The sequence below is a fragment of the Cajanus cajan genome, chromosome 11, assembly GCF_000230855.2.
Source record: "Cajanus cajan strain Asha chromosome 11, NIPB_CcT2T_4, whole genome shotgun sequence".
Taxonomy (NCBI): domain Eukaryota; kingdom Viridiplantae; phylum Streptophyta; class Magnoliopsida; order Fabales; family Fabaceae; genus Cajanus; species Cajanus cajan.
Window position 1 is genome coordinate 47,382,028 of NC_138527.1, and position 23,790 is coordinate 47,405,817.

Genomic DNA, 23,790 nt, shown 5'->3' on the forward strand with positions numbered 1-23,790 from the left:
ATTAATACATAATTATTTTTTTAAAATAATTTTAAAAGAATGTATAATATTAATAGGTTGAGATGGGTCAAAGACTTGAATCATCTTTAAAATACATCAAATTTAATCTCTTATAAACTTGATTTTGTCATTGAAAATTCTTTGGAATTGAGTTGGATTGTTAGGATGAAACTTAATTTCATTTTTAAGTCTTTTTCTTTGTTTAAATCTCAAAATTAATTAACTTTTGTAAGTAACATAATTAGTAAATTATTTTTTATATTTATAAATATTTAACTAATTAATATCAATAAATTTTTTTCTTTTATTAGGTGCAACCTTTACTAAGTGGAAAAACCAAGATTTAGGAGAGGAATACAAAAGGAGTTCATTTTGAAGGCAAAACATGAGGGAGAAGCAAGGTCAAATTTTGGATTGGCCAAGTTTTCGTGGCCTAGCCAAATTGAGGCAGCAAGCATCAAATTCCAATCAGAGTACTTTAGGTTGGGCAAAATTAATGTAGTAGTTAGGCTAAATTTCTTCAATTCAAAGAAATCTCAATTTTGCCTAGCAAAATTGTTGTGGTTGGACAATTTCTACCCATGTTATAAAAGGAAATAGATTAAATTAAATGGAGAACCAGACTCTCTCTTTGATTGTCAAACTCTACTTCATTGATGAGATTTTTATTTAGGCATACGCACCAAGTCACTATAGTATAGGAATTAAATACAGGTTGTCGAATCTTAGGGACTTGGAAGATATTTATAATTTATGATATCCTAGTAAAAGCTTGAAATAAAAAGATGTATAAATTTCATAAGCATGATGTTGTTCATATTTCAATATTGGAATTATCAAAAAGATGGCAAACAAAGTAGTAGTAATATGGGAAAATAACAATATCAAAAACTGTTGGGATTGAGTTTTACCAATTTCATCCCTATGTTCTCCTAAGATGATCTATATATGATGTCTATCATCTAATGTTATTGAGTTTATTAAGATCATTCCAAATCAATTTCTTGCACTTAGAAATTCTAAGGAGAGGAATTTATCAAATTAGAAACCTTGCATTAAGTTTAAGAACATGTTCAACCAACAACTCCAAATCTATTCCTAGTCTTTAGAATTGTTAGGTGATTTGATTTAAAACTAGATTTAGAAAATGTTTTCAAACCAAAATCCAAATCAAAGATCAAAGATGAGTGATCAGGTTCCAACCAAAATCCAAATCAAAAATCAAAGATGAGTGATTAGGTCACCTTAGCATTAAGAACAAAATTAAAATAACTAACACTGAATAATAGATTATCATATATATATATATATATAAGTCAAAAGGAGTACATAAGAGTTTGATGGATTGTTCAACCCCAACAAAAAGAAAATTTAGCCACTCATGGTAATGAGAGCTAATCCAAAATACATGGAAAAGGTGTAGAAGAAAGAAAGAAATTAAGATCCTAGAACCCCTATTCCTAGCTAATTCTTGGACTCCTTGCTTGCTCTATAATTATCACTCAAGTCTCCGTGATTCTCCTCTATTTTTCTCCTCCCAAATCCTTATATATGTGCAAAAAAATAAAACAGAGTATGGAAGAGATAGAGTAAATCACTCAATCCTTTCCAAATGGCTGAACGATTTGGAGAATTCTTCATGGTGAAGCAACTTCGATGGTCAAGCCCTTTTGAATCCGTTGAGCCCTTGGGAAACTAAAAATTTGTACCCCTCTGGAGCCAATCTACTCAACCTTTTCAAAACAACTAAGTGATTTAACCTTTGCTTCAATTCTTGCTCTCTGCCTTTGAAGGACTCAACCCCTTGAAAATGGCTCAACCATTTTAAAAGGGCCTCAACCCTTTTCCAAACACCTAATCGGATTGGAATTTTTTGGGACTTCGGATCTTCATTGAATCTTGCAAGATATAAAACAAGTCTTTAAATAAAATTCTATCAATTCTTTATAAACTAATTAATTTACATAACTCTTTTTTGAATTTTGTAATACTTTAGGGGTAAAATATAAATGTCTTTCAAAACTAGTTAGATAAGTATCAAAAGAGTTAAGTCATTTAAGTAAAATTGACACTTATCACTTATTCTACAACAAAATCATCAAGTTGTAGATCTTAGAGGCAATTTTGACGTTTGAGAATGACACAGAGAACCAGACTTTCTCTCTAATTCTCAAACTCTCCTTCACTTTACATCAAAGTCATCAAGTTATAGATCTTAGAGTGACACCAAAGTCATCAAGTTGCAAATCTTAGAGTGACACCAAAGTCTTCAAGTTGTATGATCTCTTATACTTTTGATTTTCATAGATATGTTATAATAGCTTATATTTGGAACTTTGTTTGAGAACTTGATTGGAAAATGCTTTCTAAGTCATTATTTGAAATGAATCACCTAATGGTTTAATTTGTTAGGAATAAAGCTAAAATCATTAGTCTTTAAAGGATTTCTTAATGTAAGTTCTCCTTTTTGAATATGCAAAAAATTGATACTTAAGGAGGAAAGCTTAGAAGTTAGAATCTCTTTTCTAAGGAATTAGTATTGAGTGACTCTAATCCTAAATAATATTGTAGGAGAAAGATTAACATATGCATATCTATTAAAGTTACAAGAAGGTGTAGTGAGTGAAATCCAATTCCAAGCATCTCGCATATGAAATTCTCTACTACTTATTTGCAAGTTCATCACTCGTGAAGTGTTTAACATTAATGTTTAGTTCCATCACATAGTAAAATATTTCAATTGGGTGGATATCATCGTGTTAGTATTAAAAAACAACAATGTTATTTGATAAAAAAGAAAATTTAAATACAAAAACATTCATTTTGAGAAGTGAAAGGAGTTGTTCTACTTGAGATGATATTTTTATTTATAAAAATAGTACACTATTTTCATTTTCTAGAATTCAATTTTTTATATTTTTAATTAATCATAAATTATTTTTAAATAACAATTGATTAATATAATTATTAAAAGTTATATAAAATTTATTTCCATTAGTTTATATCAGCGTAAAAAAAAATTGCATTTCCGTGTATTTTGTTTAAAAAATAAAAAAGAGATAAATGATAAAAATAATTAATGTTAAATAGGTGTGAGTAATTTTTTGGGTTCGTTTCTGGGGTATCCACTGCCAATAGCAGTGACTAATCTCCTCGCTACGAGGGAGGCACCTCAAAGGGTGAGATAGCTGGCTCCAAGATTTAACACGGCTGCATACACAAGAAAGGATTTGAACCCCTGACCTTGCTTAAGCGTGGATCAACCCCCACTACTAGAATTTCTCTTATTACATGCGACCTTTCCTGCGAATTTTTCATAAAAATTTGCAGGAAACGTTGTCCCTGCAAATTTTTCTGCGAAATTTTATTTGCAGGTAATACCTTCGTGGATAATATATTTTTGCAAATTTTAAAATTCACAGGAAATTTTTCTGCGAAATTTCTTGCGAAAAAAATTTGCAGGAAAGTTTCCTGCAAAAAAAAATTTGCAGGAAATTTTCTTGCAAAAAAAAAATTTGCAGGAAACTTTCCTGCGAATTTTTTTGCAAGAAATTCTGCAGGAATATTTTTTACGAAAAAAATTAAAAAAATTACTATAAATTCTACATTTTAAGAATTCATAATCTTTTATTTTCATGCCTCGTACATAATCTTTTAAATTCTAAGATTGTAGATTATAAGTCTAACACTCAACTATACAATTCAACTTGTAAGGTAAGTGTTACTTCAACTTATATACTCTTTAATTATTTTATTTTCAATTAATGTGGGACTTGAAGATTTTTTAAAATATTAAAATTATGAATTTAAATATTTTTTTTATTTTTCCTGCGAATTAAAATTTGCATAAAAATCCGCAGAAAAAGTTACCTGCAAAATTTTTCTATCATTTAGTAAACATTACTTGCGAATTTATTTTTGCAAGAAAATCTGCAATAAACAAAATAAAATTCTTACAATATTTTCTGCAAATTTTTACCATGGAAATTTTTTCCCCATGATTATTAATATTATAGCAAAATTTGTAAGAAATATCTATAAATTATTTTTTGTAGGAAAATTCACAAAAAAATTCTGCAAATTTTTTTTTACAGGAAAATTTGCAAAAATATTTCTGCAAATATTTTTTTGCAGGAAAATTCGCAAAAACTTTTTACGAATATTTTTTTGCAAAAAAATAACACTTTTCTAGTAGTGCCCTACCGCTGAACCACACCCTTGGGGTTAAATATGTGTGAGTGATTAACAATTAGAAAGGTGTGAAAAATTTGAAAAATAAATTTACAAGAAAATAGAGAAAAATAGAATAAAAATTTAAACTAACTAAATAAAAAAATTATTCGAGGTTACAAGAGAAAATGATGAAAAGAAATTTACACGAAAGGACATATCTATCTCTTTGTTAATTGAATAAATATAATTTTTTTAAATAAATAAAAAATGATTCAACATATTTTAATTGAAAGAAAATAAATTAAAAATTGTTTTTTTAACCAATTATGTGAATATTATCCATTCCCAATCATATTACAAGGAGAGTAGATATGAAATTAGCAGATAAAAGAGTCCAGAATGTGTCTGTCTAGCTTATCAGTTATCCATTTTACGATTAAGTATAACATGAGTCGCTCCGCATCCGCAGAAACAACCATGAAAAAAAAACAAGGGAAGCAGAGAGATACAGCTGATCTGGGTGCAAGATAACAGATAAACTATTAAAAAAAAATTGAGCTCCATTTCACGCTCCCCCGTAATGGTTGTATATCCTTTCCTCGCCTTGGCTTCAGAGGCATAATAAATGGTAAGTTTGGAATACTTATGTAATTAATTAAAGACAGAAAGACAAGGAGTGTTTGTTCGGTACCTGACAGACACGCAAAGAAAGAGCTCTTAAAATTTGAGGTGAACTTAAATCTCTAAAACAATATCTGCAGGCCAGGAAATAAAGAGTTGGTTAGTAATAGTGTGTGACAAGCCAAGTTACATTAGGTCCATGATAAAAGTGAAAATGAAGTTACATTCAGAATCAGTCTTGACCCATTTACAGCCATCATCAGTCTCAGCTCTCTCATCTGCTTCATCCTCCTTTGGCATCTTGAGGCGCTTCTTGAGGGGTAGTGCCCGAGAAGAATGTTGGGAGTTTATTTTCTTGTGAAGAATAGTCCTTAAAAGCTGTATGTATACATTATATAGTTAGCAGTTAGGTTAGGCAGAGGCACATGCATGTCATGACATGACATGAGATGATACTCTTGGAGTTGAAGGCAAATGAAATGAGCTACCTACCTTCTCCATTCTTGACTCTTGGAACTGAAGGGTGTCTCTAAGGCTAGGTGCCGGAGCAAATCCACTTCTACAAACGAACATCTTCTTCAGCAAAAACGAAATCGATTTTTTCCCAATTGCTTTCTTGCCGTTATTTGCACAAATCTCTTTGAATTTTCTAAGTATGACGCTAAGTGTCTTCTCTATGTCGTCTTCTTCTTCTTCTTCTTCTTTATCTTTGTCTTCTGAATCACTGCAAAGTACATTGCTGATTCTCCTATCAACCTCCAAGCTTGATGGACAATTGAGAAATCTGTCGAGAGGAAGCTCAGCAATTTCCTTTTCCGCATTGGGTTTTCGTCTCAACAGTTTGATTAACTCTTTTTGTAGTTTACCGATTTCTTCAGGAGTGAAGTCTGCTATTTCTTCAGACAAGGATGGATCCGCAGCCTTTTCATTGTTATTTCCAAATGTACCAATTGCTAGTAAACCATCAGGCAAATCGCTGAATTCTTCTCGACCCTCTTGTTTTCCATCATCTGCGCAGTTCCACACAACCAAAGTTAAACAAATTCAGAATATTACAAATACCCTTTGCTAAGGGGATCACGAATCAATCGATCCATGGAGGCACAGCTGAATTATAAATTATATCTTGACAAAGAGGGATAGCTTCTTTATTGATTATTATCTTAATTTTTATTTATATGATTTTAACTTAATATAATTATTTATTCATTTATATAAGACTAAATTAATATTATCTCATATATTAATTATTTTTATTAAAATATTCTTAATTAATGTGTTATTTTAATTTGATAAAATGTATTAATTATAATTTTTTTAAAAAAACATACATTTTAATCAATTAGAAAAATATGAGTATAAATTAAGAGAAATAAATAATATAAAATAAATATTTTAATTGGTTAAAAGATATATGAATATTAATTAGGAAAGAAAAATAATATTGTATAAAGATAATTTTAGAGAAAAATATAAATAAGATAAATTTATTGATATCAATTAAATTAATTATTTTTTTAATATTGGTGAATTAGATAATTGAATCTTATGTATAAGAATGAAGATAGTAATATTTATAAAAAAATAATAATTTTGTGTTATTAATTAATGATATTATTTTGAAAAAAAAAAGTGTACTCACTTTATATTTTTATATATATATATATATATATATATATATATATATATATATATATATATATCCGTAAATATGAGACTATTAATTAAGTTAGAAAAAATTACAATAGTTAATCATTCATTCTATGGTAATTTAATTAATTTTTAATTTTATTTGTTTTTGTTATCATGTTATAAATGTTATGTATTTATTTTTACACCAATAAATGTATTTATTCACTTATTTTACTGATTATTATTTATGTTGAAAAATTTAGCTGTCATTTTTAGTATAGTCTTCTCCTTAATCATGTTTTTATGAACATAAAATTTCACTTTAAAAAATCTAAACCCAATTCTACTTTGATTAACATATTGTTGTTGATATTTTATTAATCGAATATGAAAATTAATTTTAAGGCTTATAAGTAATTAGGATGACCATACACTGCAAGATAGTTCAAGATAAAATAAGAAAAAAAATATTAAAATACTACAAGACAAGTGTTCTAACAGTGAAAATTTAAATAAAACATATTAATATAAAAGAAAATGTAGAATATTTTAAAATTTAAAAATTATAAATACTGATTGAAATGAAAGTATTAAATGCGTAAGGGTATATTTTAAGAATTCACATAAGTTACTAAACAATTTCTTCCTTAAATAGTTAAATAATTACAAATTATTTTAAATTGAAGGATATATTTTTGTTTGAAAGGAAAATTGAAGGATATTTAAACCTAAAAGCATGGATTAACATTTAACAGCACCCATAAGATAATTCCAGTATTATTCCTCAAAAATTAAATCGATTCAAGTTTGGTTTAAGTGTATATTTTATAATGCTTAAATTAAGATTTTTTTAATTCTCTAAACAGTAAGTGATTATTTTTTTAAAAAAATAAATAAATAAATAAAACACACATTAAATAAAATATAATTCAACTCATATCACAATTTTGTTCTATACTTTGAATGTTTATCAAATACATAATTCCTAGTATAAGTATTTGTTTAAGTTGGTACGCGTATAATCCCACGTACATGACAGATTTTCAAACGAGTCCCATAAAGTCTATCCAAAATGTGATACATTGATGCGGAAAAAAGATAATGATAGATGTAACGTGATTGAAAAACAGAAGAAAAAAAAAGTTAAAATTAAAATTAAATAGAAGAAAAAACGAGAAATCTACACTAAATTAGATATGTATTTTTGGTATACACGTTTTATTAACTATTTTACTTTTAAAATTTTAAAATATTCTTTCTCTTTCATATATTTTTATTCTTTTTTTTACTACTTTCTGTAAATTCATTTTTTAAAATTTATACATATTCAAGTATATTTAATTTTAACTATTTTAATCATTTATTTTATTTTATTTTTTAAAAACAAAATACACAGAAGTTTTAAGTTTACGCTGGTAATTAAACTTTTTATTTTAAAAAAATATCTCTTGACTATATAAATTGATCACAAAATAGATCTTTTTTTATATCAATAGTAATAAGGAGAAAACACGTGCCGAACTCAAATGATGAGAAGTTAAGATTAAAATAATAGTTTTTAAAAATATTTTTTGCATTTGTATAGGAGAACAGCCAATAGTGAAAAGTTAAAGTAGTGCCTGAATGTCTTGTAGACAGTAGACAAGTATTCCGTATGTTCAGGTTCGTTAAGTCATTTTGTCTACTTAAACAATATATAAATGCTTCAAAATAAAAGCTAATAGTACGTAGTATTAAGCAATTATATGAGAGATCGTCTTTGTTTAAAAAAATTATAATATATATCAAAGAGGAGAAAAATAGAGAAGATAAAGGTGAGATAAGATACTTGATGAATGGTGTAAAAACTAATATAAAAATTATATAAACTTAGTATATGAAAAACATAACGATGATTATATTATATAACAATTTAATTATGATTATTGTATTAAACTCCTACACTATGGGAAAGTTGGTGCACTAATCTAAGAATAAAAGTCTAGGGATATGGAAAAACGATCATATATGGCAGCTTAGATCCTTAATTAACATCCCACTGAATTACAAAACTTTTCTTTTATAATTAATCCTTAATTTAAAATTAAAAAATGTTTTTAAGTTATACGCGTATGAAACATGAAATAAAACTAATTATGTTACATTATATTACCTGATATTAATTATTTTACATTCAAATAATACATTTCTTTCATTTCATAATAAATATCGTCTTGAATTATTTTTCATAGATAAAAAAGAATTAATAATTAGATGAAAAAATAGGATTTTATACAATAATTTTTTTATTAAAAATATGCAATAAATAATTATTTTTAAAAAATATTAAAAAGATAAATAAAAAAATAAGTAATATTACATTAAAAAACTAATATAACATTTATTTTAAAATTTGATTTTTCTTTTATCACGAGAAGGATTATGAAATTATTTCATCCTTGAATTGTTGTGATTAAGGATCTGTGATGGAAAGGTAAATTTTTAAGAGGAAAAAGATATACAGAGAGTGCAACTAGAACACAAATAATTAAGATCTCCTTGCTGGGTATGCCTCTCCTAACAGATCTGACGGCACATTCTACCACAGATGATTAGTTTCTTCATATTGAACATCAAAGTACAAAAAAGCTCAAAAACATATGCTTCTGAAATTTTAAACTTTTACAATGAGTTTATTCTATCTCCGGTATGTGAAAGAATCTACTGGCCGCCACTTTTCTTTAACCTTTGATATATGCAAGTAATAAACACGTGAAAACATAAACATATGTTCCTCTGTGTCTTTCTACATATATGTTTCTATTTCTGTCATCATTTTCTTCAAAGAGAAAAATATATGAATTTTCTTACATCATATTGGTCATCATGCATTACTTCAGGGAGAAACAAAAGAAAAAGAGAAAAATGAAGTAGAAGACTTACAAGTAGGTGTATATGTGTTTGGTTTTTTGTTATCTTGTTTTCCACCAATTTTATTTTGCATCCAGCTGAGAAACTGCAAATGACAAATGCGAAAAACATTCTGGTTGTGTGAATAACACGAACTAAATGTAAGATAATATCAGTATATTTCCTCTCTCTTTGCGGGAGAGAGAAAGGGAGAAGACCTACCTTCATTATGAGAGCAAGGAATGAAATGGGCTTCGACGCCTAGAGTGGAACTACCAGCTAGTTAGGGGAAAAAAAATATATAAGGGTGAGGAGAAAAGGTGGTTGGAAGATAGTGATTGTGAGGTGGGTAAAAAGGAGCCACTTTTTAACGAAGTTAAATTCTTTGTGGTCAGATCTTGGAAGCCAATTAATAAGGATTGAGGGCTGAGCTTGAGCTTTGGGAGTAGAAATTTAAGATGGGAATTTGATGAATTTTATGGTCAAATTGACCTTAGCCTGATTTCACTTTCGGTTCAAGTCCCCAAACACGTCTTAATTAATCGCCTCTCTACTTACCCTCTCAATTTTCAATATCTCCCTTTGTATCTCGCCAATCAATCTTCCCTCGTTAAGTAGAGAGAGGAAAAAATAAAATAAAAATAAATATAATAATTAAAGTAAACTTAAATTCAATCTTCATTTGCCATCATTTTTGTAATATTTTCTATTCTAAAAAAAAAGTATTCTCTCAATTTTTTTAATGTTACCATCACACTTTTTAATATATTTTTTTTATTAGTTAAATTTTGATAGTTTTATATTTTATTTAATTTTTTTCTATCTTTATCTTAATTTTTTAATATATAAAAATAAGTGTGTTAAGAAAAATGACTCTCAATTTTTTTTAATGTTACCATCACACTCTTTAATATATTTTTTTTATTAGTTAAATTTTGATAGTTCTATATTTTATTTAATTTTTTTCTATCTTTATCTTAATTTTTTAATATATAAAAATAAGTGTGTTAAGAAGAATGTGTTAGACAGTATATTATTAACACTACTCTTTTTAAATAGTAGTTTAATTAAGATTTTTAATATTAATATGAACAATAATGTAAATTTTTTTTTAAAATTAAATAATATTAACTACTATTTTAATTAGCATAATTAAATTTTTTTTCTTATATTTCAAATTGAAATAAGTACTATTATTTTATAGACTAAATTGTATTTTTAATTCTTTTATTTTTGTTAATCCATAATTTTGGTTCCTCTATCTTAAAATAGAGACATTTAATCTTTCTATTTTTATAAGGAATTTTGATTGTATCGCCAATTTATTGTGTGTTAATCGTTAAACTTTACATTATTCAATGACGTATCACTACTTAAGTAACTTGATATATAATGATGTGAAATGTAAAAATAAAAATTAAAAAAATAATATACAATAAAATATTAGTTTGTATATATTTTAACAAGTAATTAATATTAATTTTATTCATAAATCTTATTTACATGATTTTTTATAATTTTTTTGTCTTCAAATATCATATTATCAAATGACTCATCACTTAAATATGAATAAATGTTAAATTTTAATAATTAATAGGTGTCAACTATTTAACGAAAGAATTAAAATTTATATATTTTTTAAATTAATAATAGACTAAATATCTCTATTTTAAAATAAAGAGACTAAAATTATAAATTAACAAGATTAAAAATGTAATTCAACCAATCTTATAAGAAATAGTATCGACAATCCATTAATTCCTTTTAATACATTCTTTCTAATTCATTAAAGGTTATTGAAAATTATTCTCTTCCTCTATTCCTTTTTATTTTGAAACCTAAGGTTTTGACACAAAAATTTAGAAGTGTAATTAATAATTTAATTTTATAAAAAAAAACACTATGTAACTTTCTAACAAATAAAATACTATTATTTTGGTTCTTAAAAGTGTAGCATATAATAATATTAGTTCCTAAGCTTTAAAAACTTCAAATAAATTTTCAAAATGTCTAATTATTTCATCTAAGTTTTTAAAACTTAATCATTTTGGAAATATTTGATAGGAAAAAAAAATTTCATGCTCAAAAATTATGGTTCCTAAAAATAAAAAATCCTGAAATGATTATTAATCATAAATGTGTTTGAGAATATCTATTAATATTACTTAAGAATCAAAAAAATTTATTGTATTAATTAAGAAAATTAAAATAACATGATATTTTTATCACATATTTTAACTCAAGAATAATAAATTCTCATTTATCTTATATTTCTAAAGAATATTATTTTTTATATGTTAAACCAAATGTGAAATGTTAACGTTCACAACTTTAAATTCTTAAGAAAAACATTCGGTATATCAAGCTCCCCTTAGAGTCTTCTTAATTAATCTCCAAATCCATGTTAAAAAAAAAACTTTTTAAAATTTTAAACTCATGTGATTAATAAATTATACTTTCAATTATATATATATATATATATATATATATATATATATATAGGGTGTCATAATTATACCGGTGTAACTTTTACTAAGTATTACATCGTTCAATAACTTTATATTAATTGTAAATTTTGTAAATCCAACCGATAGATTGGAAGTTCATATCACTTTATACATGTATATCAAAGTTTGTTAAAATTGAACAACAACTTAAAGGTAATCAAAATGTTCATATTTTAGTGTATTTTGAAATAAATATATCACGACAATTTTGTTTTATAAAAATGAAATATCAAATCATCTTGGATTAATATAAAATTTTGTATATATGATCTAAGAGATATGAACTTTCAATCTAACGGTTGGATTTACAAAATTCACTTAGCGGTGTAATACTTAGTAAAAGTTACATCGATATAATTATAACCTCCCTCATATATATATATATATATATATATATATATATATATATATATTATTTTAAGAACTAATTTGAGAACGTTATAAATTAGTTTTTAAGGATTAAAGTGCTAACTTATTAATTTTCTGATAAATCACATGTCTTAATTCCTCTCATCCATACTTCTATTTTTTTCTTACTCAAAAATAAATAATATTAAAAAATGTTTTGTTAGTATCGTAAATAACAATTAAAATGTATTTATTTTTACTAAAACGCCAAATGAAATACAGCATGAAGTACATAATTATAAGTGAGGCTCGTTGTATTTTATACATTTTTAATAAATTTGATTGATAAAAAATGAATGTGCTAGAAAAAGATATCGTTAATATTTATTTTATACCTTACCACACTTGTATATAGAATATAGAGTATAGAAAATAAAAGATATTATATATCCTCCTACATTCTAATTACTACATCATTTATCAATAACACGTGGGTGAGAATATTTTTACGGGGTATGATTCTAAGTAGGAGTATTGTGTCACTCGTTTAACCATTTGATCACAATAAGAATGCCGATCTTGATAATATTGGAGTGCTAAAGGGGGAACTAATCTCCATACAATCGTAATATATATCAGAGACATGGTGGGAACAATTCATTAAAGAAAGCTTACAAATGTTTTGCAAGAATTATCTATCTAGTTGAATTTTAAATGAAAACAAGCGGATTATGCATCAAATTTCAATTGAAAAAGAATGGCTACGGAACAATGTCAAATTGAAACACGAACACACAAGTATGGTTTTTCTACTACATAAACTCGGTTCTAAGTTCCACAAGACTAGAATTTTACTCAAATTCGTACAACGCGTAGTGTAGTTTTTGTCGGTTTGGTTGCATATCAGAAATGTACTAGCACCCATTAATATGGTCATTTCATATTTTTGGAGAAGCCGCATAATCTGATATAATTTGCTAACGTGGATATGCAAAAGGTATGTGGTCTTGGAACTTGGAAGGTGAGTATAGTTTGAAGAGAGAGGTGGGATGAGGAAAAAATAGAAAAATGGAAAGAGTGATGAATTAAATAATTTGTGGCAGACAAATGACCTTATCTAATGTGAATGAGAGGTATGGGCAGAGCCAAGAAAAAACAAGTGAGAAAATAAGGATGAAAGTGAAGGAGAGAATAGGGTCAATGGTCATTACTCATTAGCATATATAAGTACGAGTATGTGCGACATTTGAAAGAAACCCACACTCGCATGGGAATGTCGCTCACTTACCGGACCGATTCCTGGATTTCACCTGCTCCAATTATAAACTAGCGCTTTTAGTACATAGACTCCATAACTAAAAATTGCGAGAGCTTGGCTGTAATGTATAAAATTCAGGATTCCATACATATATGTGACCAACCACAAATGTGAAATCAAAAGTTCTATCTATATCATGCCTTCACACCCAAATCTCCCAACTAAGCGCATACGCACAAGCCATTTTCACTAAGCAGACGCAGAAACAAAGATATCAAATTAACAACATCATAACGTTTAAAGCTACAATACAACAACTAACAAACCAAGAAGCTAGCCAGCGTCAATGTTTTCCTGACGGGTGGAATAAAATATAAAATAAAATGAAAGGAAATAATACCCACCAGTGACAGATCCAATACTTAATGCTAGTAGGGACAATTTTTAAAAAAATAAAATTAATAATTATCATCATTACATATATAAAAATATATATCTAAATGTCAACAATAATCATATATAAAATTAGGGTGTGTAAAATATAATCTTTTAAAAGATACATTAATAACTTAATTAAAAGAATAGAATGAATCTGTCCATCCTCATTATAATGTAGATCTGTCATTGATATTCACTTTAAATTAAAGTAATTAAGATGTTAATAATGTTGAAGGTTTATGCAAAAAATTTATGTAATTTCCCACATCATAAGATTTATGAAACAACAAGAAACTTTAATAGATAAGGATTAATAATTCACATTAAAGATAATATGAAATAACAATTTATCGTGATTATTTAGATATGAAAATATATAGAGTAGTCGGTCAAATTTCACACAATGTAAAGGAACTTCTAATCTCAAAAATTAAATTATAAAATATGCAAAAGTGAATGATTCAATTAACATCACATTAAGATAAAGTTCAATTACAACTAGGCTAGACAGATTTTGCATTTTATGTATTATAAATATATTATGCATACATAATTTCTTTTATCTTAAATTACATTTATTATATTTTTTTTTTAAAATTAGTATAAAATGATTTAACCGATTTAACAAGTGACTCTGTGATTTATCACTAAACCATCAAACCATTGTATATACTGGTTATATTTTTATACTGGTTGTATATATAGACTAAGGATTTAAACACAAGTGATTAATATACTAATTAAGCTTAAAGCAGTGTTGAATTTAATACTTCACAAAAATAATCCTTAATTAAATTTTATTTACTTCCCAATCAAATCAAATTAATCTATGATGAAATCTTAAAAAATTGATGTAAAATAAAATAAAAATAAAAATAATACATAAATATCAATATAGGATTTGTGACATTGAAGTGACCACATATAATTAGAAAAATGGAATGAAAATAAAACATCACATGTAAATATAAGGAACACATTTAGGAACACTAATAAATAGATAAGATTTAGGGCTTATGTTTCAGGGTTAAATGTTTATGTGAGATATATTCATTTTAAAATGAATGATAAAGATTTTTTTTCTCTCTCTCTTTCAAATCTAGGATGATCATGAGTTCTGTTGCATTGATGAACTCTCAAAAAGTCACTCTATTAGGATGATCATGAGATATGTTTATGTTGTATATTTAGTCACTTTATTAGTTAATAGTATGACATGCTAACATCATCACTGATAACGAAATACGTGTCAAAAAGTGATGTGTTCATTTTTTTAAAATTTATTAGTTATAACCAAATTAAGATCATATATATATATATTATTTCAATCCTTACTATTGAGTCAAACTTAGTAGTACGTTGATTTGTTGAATTTGTGTTTCCATAAGATTTACTATTATGTATTGTAACACTCAAGTTTAGTAGAAGAGGAAGAGCTCATGTGAGGGATCTTTTAATTTTTCTTCTTTTTTTCTCCTTTTTACCTCTTTAACTAAAATCTTTTTCTCCTTCTTCCTTTGCTAATTGATTAGAGTAGTTGAGTTGTTGGTTAGGTTCAGAATCATATGAAGTGTGTGGAGCTTCTTTTTCCTTCTTCTCTGTCGCTGATTTTGGTTTTCCAAAAGATAAGGGAAGTTTAAAATGTAATTGCGTTAATGTGCATGAGATTGGGATAGTCTAAATCATTTAATTTGTATTAAGTTGTTGATGCTTGGTGGCTGAGTTGTGGATATGAAAGTTCTTGAAGTGGAGCTCTTTGGTCATGGTGAATCTTGGATACATGATATTGCATGTTGTTTTTGATGGTGAAATCTTCATGTAACTATAATGTATAACTATTTTTTGTTGCAAAATGTTGGTTGTTAGGTTGTTGTGTGCAAGATTTTGGGCGAAAATCAATTATGCATAAGCTTGGAATTGATGTTGCGTCGGACGTGCCTTCACTGTGTTAAGCGTAGCTCAAATGGAGGGTTCTTCTTTCTCCACATCGACTGTAGGATCGGTGGCCCTAGGAGTGAGAAGAAGAAATAGCTTGGGGTTAGACTAGCGTTAAACATGAGGAGAAATTGACTTATCTCTGCCTAGGTTCACGCAAGGGGTTGAAGGGGTAGTATCAGGCCTGAGTCAGACAGGGACCCTCTACATAATTGGGGTCGAGCATGGATTTTGTCATGTCAGGCAGGCATGTGTGAGACAAGGAACTCTTTGTCTCAATGGCATCAAGTGCCATTTGAGTCGCACCAAGTGAGACCTATATGTTATATTGTCATTGTTTAATGATGAACTATTGATGAATATTAATAACCATGATGTATGCATGATGATATATAATGATGAATACAAGGTTGTAAGTTGATATATGAATTGATGATGTTAAGATGTAAGTTGTATGTTGTATAGTTGTTAAGTTGTGAGGCTATGGACATGTGGTTGAGATACATGTCTTAATTGAGATACATGGATGCTAAAGGTGAATTATGTTGTTTTAAAGTTAATCTTCCCTTTAGGGTCTATGAGGCTTGATATGGAGGTAGTCGAACCACATTCTAGTTGAATGACTAATCGAATAAAGTATGAAGTTTGAAATTTGGTCCCTAACTTAGTATTAAAGGGTTTTGGTATTTGAAGGGTAGTCGGTGGGCTAATCTCATAGGTGACTTAATGTTGCAAGCTAATATCGTGATAGGCCTATAACCAAGTTATCCTACCTTGACATAGTACTGTACTTCTTAATTTAAGTGGGAAAATTTGAGAAATAAAACTAAATTATCTATACCTAGCTCTCTTTGAGACCTAACGTTGTATTATACCTAATCTGATTAAGATAGGTCTAACGATTTGATTCGATAGGGTCAAGGCACTTAAACTACTCACCTCAGTTGAAGGAAATCTCCTTAGTTGACATGTGTAATGATACATTAATTTTTAATATTTGTATGTTGAGATATACTAATTATAACAAAGTTGATAAATGTTGAACAAGCAATTAAGTTGTGAGTTGAATTATTGTTGATATATTCTTTTGTTGCCTTTGTGTATTATTGTATATTTTTTCTTTCATAAGTGTATCTTTATTTTCTTTGTAGTTGGGACTACAATGATCTTACATTGTATGTGAGCAGGATAGGATTTGGTGGTTAGCTAGAGTGATGGTGGCGAGTCGCATTAGAGGTGACTTGTTTTGTATGAATTTTCTAATGGGTCATATTTTGGAATTCTCGACCGACCTTCTAGAAGATATTTTGTAATAGTTTAGTATGTGATGTATATAATATATGTACTGAATTTTTTTGTTGTTGTATATATTCTATACATTTTACTATATGTATATTTTAGCTTCTTAATGTCGATTTTTGTATAATAAATATAATGACTTATTAGATCATTACACTTTGATTGAGTAATTTTTTTTTTATTTTTTTAATAATTAATTGCAAGACAACTAATTATGATTTGTGAAAAATCACACTCCTGTTTATTATTTTTATTGATTGATAAGACCGAAGATTTTTTTTATAAATTAATTGTGAATAATGTAATATATTTTATACTTCTACATATTATTTTAATTTATTTATAAGACTGATAAAAAAATTTATTATATCATTGGAAATCTCATGTTGATATTCACTAATAATATTGTTAAAATAAAATATAAACAAAAATAATTCTATATTCACTAATAATATAATCAAAATAAAATATATAAATAAAAATAATTCTTATTTTAAACACTAATTTTATAAGATTTTTTAATTCAAATTTTCTTAATACCTAAATCGAGTGGATCATGTAGATGTGGAGGATAATGCAAACATTACTCGACGGTCGACAAATAAAAAACTGTCCAATATATTTTGTCCAAACTATGGGTATAAATCTTAAAGACTTAAACTATAAGATGGACAATTAATTAATTTAATTTCATATATAAAATATACTTGTCTGCTAACTTATTATTTAATTCACTCGTTATATATATTAGTTAAGGAAAAGTAATGATGTGTCACTCTTATTGGTTAATTTGTATGAATTGACTATTAATTCAATGAGTTAATCATTTATATATTGTTAGTGTAAAATTTTTTAACGTTGACAATCAATTATATCTTTTAAAATTGTTTATTTTATTATTATTTCATTAAATAAGTAACTGACATGACACTATTAAAAAATATGATTAATTGTCAGTATAAAAAAATTTCATATTAATAGTGTATAGGTGATTAACTTTGATTGAATATAGAAAGTGATTAATGCTATGGACTATGATATCTCTCATTCTCTCCTTTATGTGAATATGCAAAGAATAAAACTTTCACTCTTCAATCACACACAGTATATTCTATTTTCTATGTTTCACATACTAATTTTATAAATATTTTAAAATATTATAATGTTATTTATGGAAAATTTTAAAATTTGAAATGTTTGAAACTTTAATAAATTTTATTGTAATTTTTTATTTTATAATTGTTTAATTCATTGGATAAACTAATTTTAAAGTTCTTAACTGCAAGCAACTATTTTTTTTCAAATAACTTTTTCCTTTAAAATAACTAAAATAATTATTAAATATTTTTCCAAACATGCTAACAACTCAAGAATTTTTTACTAAAATATTATAAAAAAATTAAATACATAAATATATAGATCCCTTTCCTTTTTATTTATTAAAGTAGACCTATTTCCTGTAGTAAGTTAGAATTTGGTCCCTGAAAAGTCGAATTCTGACTTGTTTTTCTTCATGGTCAACACTGTTCATCCCTACTGAAATTCAGTTTTTGGGAAGTCGAATTCTAAACAGGAATATATATATTCAAAATTAAAATGTCGAGTAGTGCCCGAGAGCGTTTCCCTTTCCTATTTCTCAATGACAATGGCAAAAACCCACAAAACCTAACTCTAAAACTAAAAAGTTAATCACTTATACACTGCTAGGATAAAGTTTTTTTAACTGACAATCAATTATATCTTCTAATTGTGCCATGTCACTATTAAAAGTAAATAATTAAAATATATAATTGGTTGTCAGTATAAAAAAAATTTTATATTGGTAGTGTATAGGTGATTAACTCAAAATTAAAACCGCTTTCAACTAATTTTCCTCCATCTTCACGAACAACGGCGCCATGGACTTCGATCACCACCTCGCAGAGCTTTCCTCTTCCTCGCCATGCATTCCCTCCGGCGAGAACTTTCATTTCTACTACAAATTCAAGGAATTTCGAGGCCAGATCGAGGAAATTGTGAGAAGGACGCAATCAATGCTCAATAAAATCAATTCTGCCAAGAATATTTGGGGTAGAGGCTCGATGTTTCCTAGTGATGTCGATGACGCATACAAGTGGCTTGTCAATGCGAACAAGGATGTTTTGAATCTTGTTGAAGAGTTGGTAGATGAGTTACGGATAATTAAAAAAGATGGTAGAAATGATATATATATATATATATATATATATATATATATATATATATATATATATATATATATATATATATATATATATATATATATACTCAAAATTTGGTTGTAGAATTGAATTCTGACAAGAATGAACAATATCAGTCATGGAGTCAGACTCCCCAAGAAATCAAATTCTAACTTATTATAGAAAATGGGTCTACTTTGATAAATAAAAAGGGAGGGGATCCATTTTCTTATTTAATTTTTTATATAATATTTTATAGTAAAAATTTCAACAACTCAATGGTAGTAATTAGTTTAAAAAAACTCAATGGTAATTAATGATGATGCCACAGTGCGCACGTCTTTCATTGGCAATAAGTTATTAGAATATAAAAGTTCTCGAGATGCGGGAAGGGAGGAGATATACAGTAACTTTTTATTAGGCAAGCCATGTGGGATACAGAATCAAACTAGGTCTATGGGGTTTAGGAACTAGGAAGTACTTTAGTAACCTAACCTCCATGAAAACTTGCTAATTTTGGAAAGGCAGTCACTTTGCACCGCAAAAGGTCAGTAGTACTTATCCTAATCATTCGTAAAATCATCTCCACTTGCATACATGTGCATGGAATATTGCGACGCTAGAGTGGCATTAATATTATCTTGCGCGGGAAGTAAAGCCATGTCAAGTGTTTGATATTCAAAATTAAGTCGGAAGGGTTAGCTTTTTTTTTTTTTTAATTGTATGAAAAATTAATATTAAATGTGTATTTAGATGAAAAATTTAAATGAAATAACTTTTTTAAATAATTTTAAATATCTTAAAATCAAATATTTTATTTAGATAAATAATTTACGAAGAATTTAAAATGTAAATATTTGTGAAATTATTTAAAATAATAGAATTTTAAATTTTTTAAAAAAATAAGAATTTAAAAACTTTTGTATTTTTTATTTCTCATCTCATTTATATATTTTTGTATCTCTCATTATTAAATATTTGAAATTATTATATTTTAAAAATTGTTCCGGTATGGGAGACCGCCGCCGAAGAATCCTTGGCGGGTACCGAGCTAAGAGAGCTTGACAACAGTCTCAACCTAGAACATTCGATGAGAGTAACCTAATCTCCCCGTCCCTAATCATTGCTATGTATAGTAGTGTGGCGTTCTCAATGTGGATCCCATGAATCACGCTCCATTATGGGCTCGCGATCCTCTGCATTTATGACCGTCATCTCTCTTATCCCGAGAATCGTGGGATTGTTTAAAGCCATCTCGGTTTTAGGCGCAATGGTGCGGCATATCGGGTCGGAAGTTGGGCGATGCATGTTGGGTCGGTCTCTGGACGATGTGTGTTTGGGTCGGTCCACCACAGTACATCGGTCCACCACGGTACAAAAATGAATAGTATTTATTTTTTATAAAATCTTAAAATCTCCATATATATATAAATAAATTTTACCTATAATAAAAATCAAATTATTATATTTAAAATAAAAAAATTTAAATTAAAAATTTAAATTAATTTATTCAAATAAAATATTTAAAAAATGATAAAAATGAAAACAATAATAATTCAAATTTCAAAAATTTTAAATTCTTTAAATTTTGAAAAGTTTTCATCCAAACACAAAAGAAACATCTCTAAATTTATTAGAGCATCAATTACTTGATTTACTTCAACGTAAACATGCTACCAAAAAAGTTCACCATATCTTACGTGTATTGAAAGAAAAAATACTCTAAATTAGTCAAAAATAGAAATGGTGAGAGGCATACCCTTTATTAAAAAAAGGTCACTGTAGTCATAGAATTGGACTCTGATAATTAAACTTCCTAAAACCTTTACTCCACACAATATCCACTCCTATATAGATTGTCCATAATTCGGCATGAATAACAAAGTAGAATCCAATATTCGCAGCAAATGAAAACAAGATCACACTCCTGTGATCATGAAACGTTTTACCTACTGCAAATTTTCTATCATTTAAGCATATTGAAACATCACAATTTAACACAAAGCATCCAGCTAGAGATGTATCCGACGAATTAGTTTAATTAAGAAGGTAAAATTCTTCTATAATTTATTTTTCTCATTCATATAACTCAACACATGAAATTTTACCCATTCATAAAATGTTCAATATTTTTCGATAGACAATCATTTTTTTAATAAGGAGCTGTTATTTATTTATTTTTACTCTTAAAATGAACTAATGAAAACAGATACATTCCAACATGCATGAGCCAAACATTATCAGAGTAAACAATAAACAACGCAAGCTAGTGCATTTATTTACTTGCCAGCCGAAGGCCCAAAAGTCCTCTACACTTGCCCTCCAAATAAGATTGTGGTTGATAGTGCAATTAATTTAATTTTGCCTCAAATTAAATTTCATTATTTTGGTTGTAAAACTATAGTACGTGACACTTACCTCTTTCTTTGTACATTATCTATCTTTTGGAGTCATAGATTGATTAACATATATCTTACATTCACTAGGGGAAAAAAGGCTTTTAAAATCGGTTATTTTGGACTTTTAAAATCGGTTATGGAACCGATCTTAAAAGAGCCGATTTTGAAAAGGTAGACTTTTAAGATCGGTTATCAACCGATTTTAAAAGAGACTTTTAAAATCGGTTGATTTATAACCGATCTTAAAAGTCTTGACTTTTAAAATCGGTTATAACAGCAACCGATCTTAAAAGTCTACTTTTAAAATTGGTTGTTATATAACCGATCTTAAAAGTCAAGACTTTTAAAATCGGTTGTTTTGTAACCGATCTTAAAAGTCAAGACTTTTAAAATCGGTTATGTAACAACCGATTTTAAAAGTCTACTTTTAAAATCGGTTATGGCATAACCGATCTTAAAAGTAGTGATTTTTTTTTTGTATATTTGACTTGTTTTGAGAGCACCTCAGAACAAAAAACCTGCAGAAACACCAGACAGTTTAAAATATTTTCTCAATGAAGCACAAATCGCATACAAATGACAAGATGATAAATGTTAATCATATATATATAATTGAATAGTTTTAAATACATCTAATACATAAATGGACTACATTGCTCAATGAAATGTAAGTTCTAACTAGTTAAAGTAATGGTCAATAAAAAATGTGGTCCATTGCTCCCTAATGATGTTTATGTCTTCTAGCGGCAATGGTGATCGATCTATAAATATCTGTTAAGAAAAATTAAAATAATTAGTAATAATTCATAAAATATATAGAATGAGAAGTTAAAACAAAAACTTTCAAAATTGTAAAACTTACTTCAGTCCACCCAGATACTATTTGTGAATCGACAATAGTATGCATTGTCTTCATTACATAGTATCCGCACTCATAATTTCCTTTTTGTTTATGAGACTACAAAAAGAATATAAAATCAATTTCAATAGAATAGTAATTTCAATAGAAACAAATCAGTTGTAAAAGTATTTGACAATTCATAATTTAAACCACCAAATTAACAAATATAAAATCACATAATTAAGACAGAGAGTGAAAAATAGCGAAATAAATAAGGCATAGTGCAAAGGCAAATAAAAATAAATTAAAAAAAGTAATGAGTAAGGTAAACGTGAAGGAAACAAGGTTTGAAAGAAGGAATATAAAAAAACCTGGTCGTGATAGTTGTAGCGTCGACGAGCACCGAAAGCGAAGCTAATGCCCTTGGCCATGTCTCTATCGTACATGGCTCTTCGCGAGGGATCAGACAAGGTCTCGTAGGCCTCCTGCAGCTAAATAAACCTCTTGGTGTGCTCCTCCACCCTATCGGGGGGCAACACGTCAGGGTGGTACTTGCGCGCGAGTTGCTTGTACGCGCTCTTGATCTCTGTGATGGAACCCGATTCCGGTATCCCCAATAGGTCGTAGAAGCTGACTTCCATTACCAAACCCTCCCTTAGGGTTTCCCGAGGAAACGCCTGGGCCAGGGCCGCCTCCCCGTGGGCCGGCCCAACACCCGACTCCCCCTCGACGCCCAGAATCGCTGCTCGCTTCCCGGAATGCTTATGCCGTAACACCGCATCTTTCTCTCTCTCTCTCTGCCTTTCTCAATTCTCAAAAGAAAAAGTGGTAGTTGCGTTGCGACGATGGAGGAAGAAGAAGACCAACAGAAGCTTTCATCAACAAAAACGAAGCTTTAGTGAGGTCCCTAGTCCGCGAAGAGGGTCACATATACTCCCTCGCCGCAACCAAGTAAAAACATTCGCGTGTGGAAGAATCAGAAGGAGTTTGCAAGGTTTTAGTGAAAGCCATCGTGAATGGGTAGAAACCCTAAGCACGAATGAAGGAAAGGGCAACAAAAAGCTTAAAAACGAACCTGAAGCCGAACAGACAGCTGCCTCTTTGTGAACCTGGACGAACAAAGCAGATAGTGGAGGCCGAAATTGTTGAAACGTAAAAGGGAACATAGAAAGGAAAATTGATTATCGTAGCTTAGTTATAGGATATTTAAGATCAGTTATCCAGGAACCGATTTTGTATGTTGTATATAAAA

At 28.0% G+C, this 23,790-nt stretch overlaps 1 protein-coding gene and 1 long non-coding RNA gene across 2 annotated transcripts; both read right to left on the reverse strand.

Annotated features, from left to right (window-relative positions):
- Nucleotides 1–4,558: 4,558 nt before the first annotated feature.
- Nucleotides 4,559–9,800, reverse strand: LOC109795727 (protein NEGATIVE GRAVITROPIC RESPONSE OF ROOTS). The gene is made up of 6 exons (XM_020355247.3): nucleotides 9,538–9,800; nucleotides 9,349–9,421; nucleotides 5,287–5,804; nucleotides 5,019–5,172; nucleotides 4,865–4,928; nucleotides 4,559–4,781 (listed from the first exon to the last, which is right to left on the reverse strand). Exons 1-5 carry the CDS (start codon nucleotides 9,541–9,543, stop codon nucleotides 4,909–4,911), a joined length of 771 nt encoding a protein of 256 aa, XP_020210836.1. The 5' UTR covers nucleotides 9,544–9,800; the 3' UTR covers nucleotides 4,559–4,781; nucleotides 4,865–4,908.
- Nucleotides 9,801–22,252: 12,452 nt separating this feature from the next.
- LOC145953255 (uncharacterized) lies at nucleotides 22,253–23,732 on the reverse strand. The gene is made up of 3 exons (XR_014430804.1): nucleotides 22,910–23,732; nucleotides 22,560–22,655; nucleotides 22,253–22,468 (listed from the first exon to the last, which is right to left on the reverse strand). It is a non-coding gene; the product is annotated as an uncharacterized LOC145953255 (long non-coding RNA).
- Nucleotides 23,733–23,790: the final 58 nt, after the last annotated feature.

Coding starts and splice junctions, on each gene's coding strand:
- LOC109795727 (XM_020355247.3), bottom strand. Junction 5,805..9,348: donor AAACACATATACACCTACTT/GTAAGTCTTCTA, acceptor GGAACTGCGCAG/ATGATGGAAAACAAGAGGGT. Junction 4,929..5,018: donor GGTCAAGACTGATTCTGAAT/GTAACTTCATTT, acceptor CCTGGCCTGCAG/ATATTGTTTTAGAGATTTAA.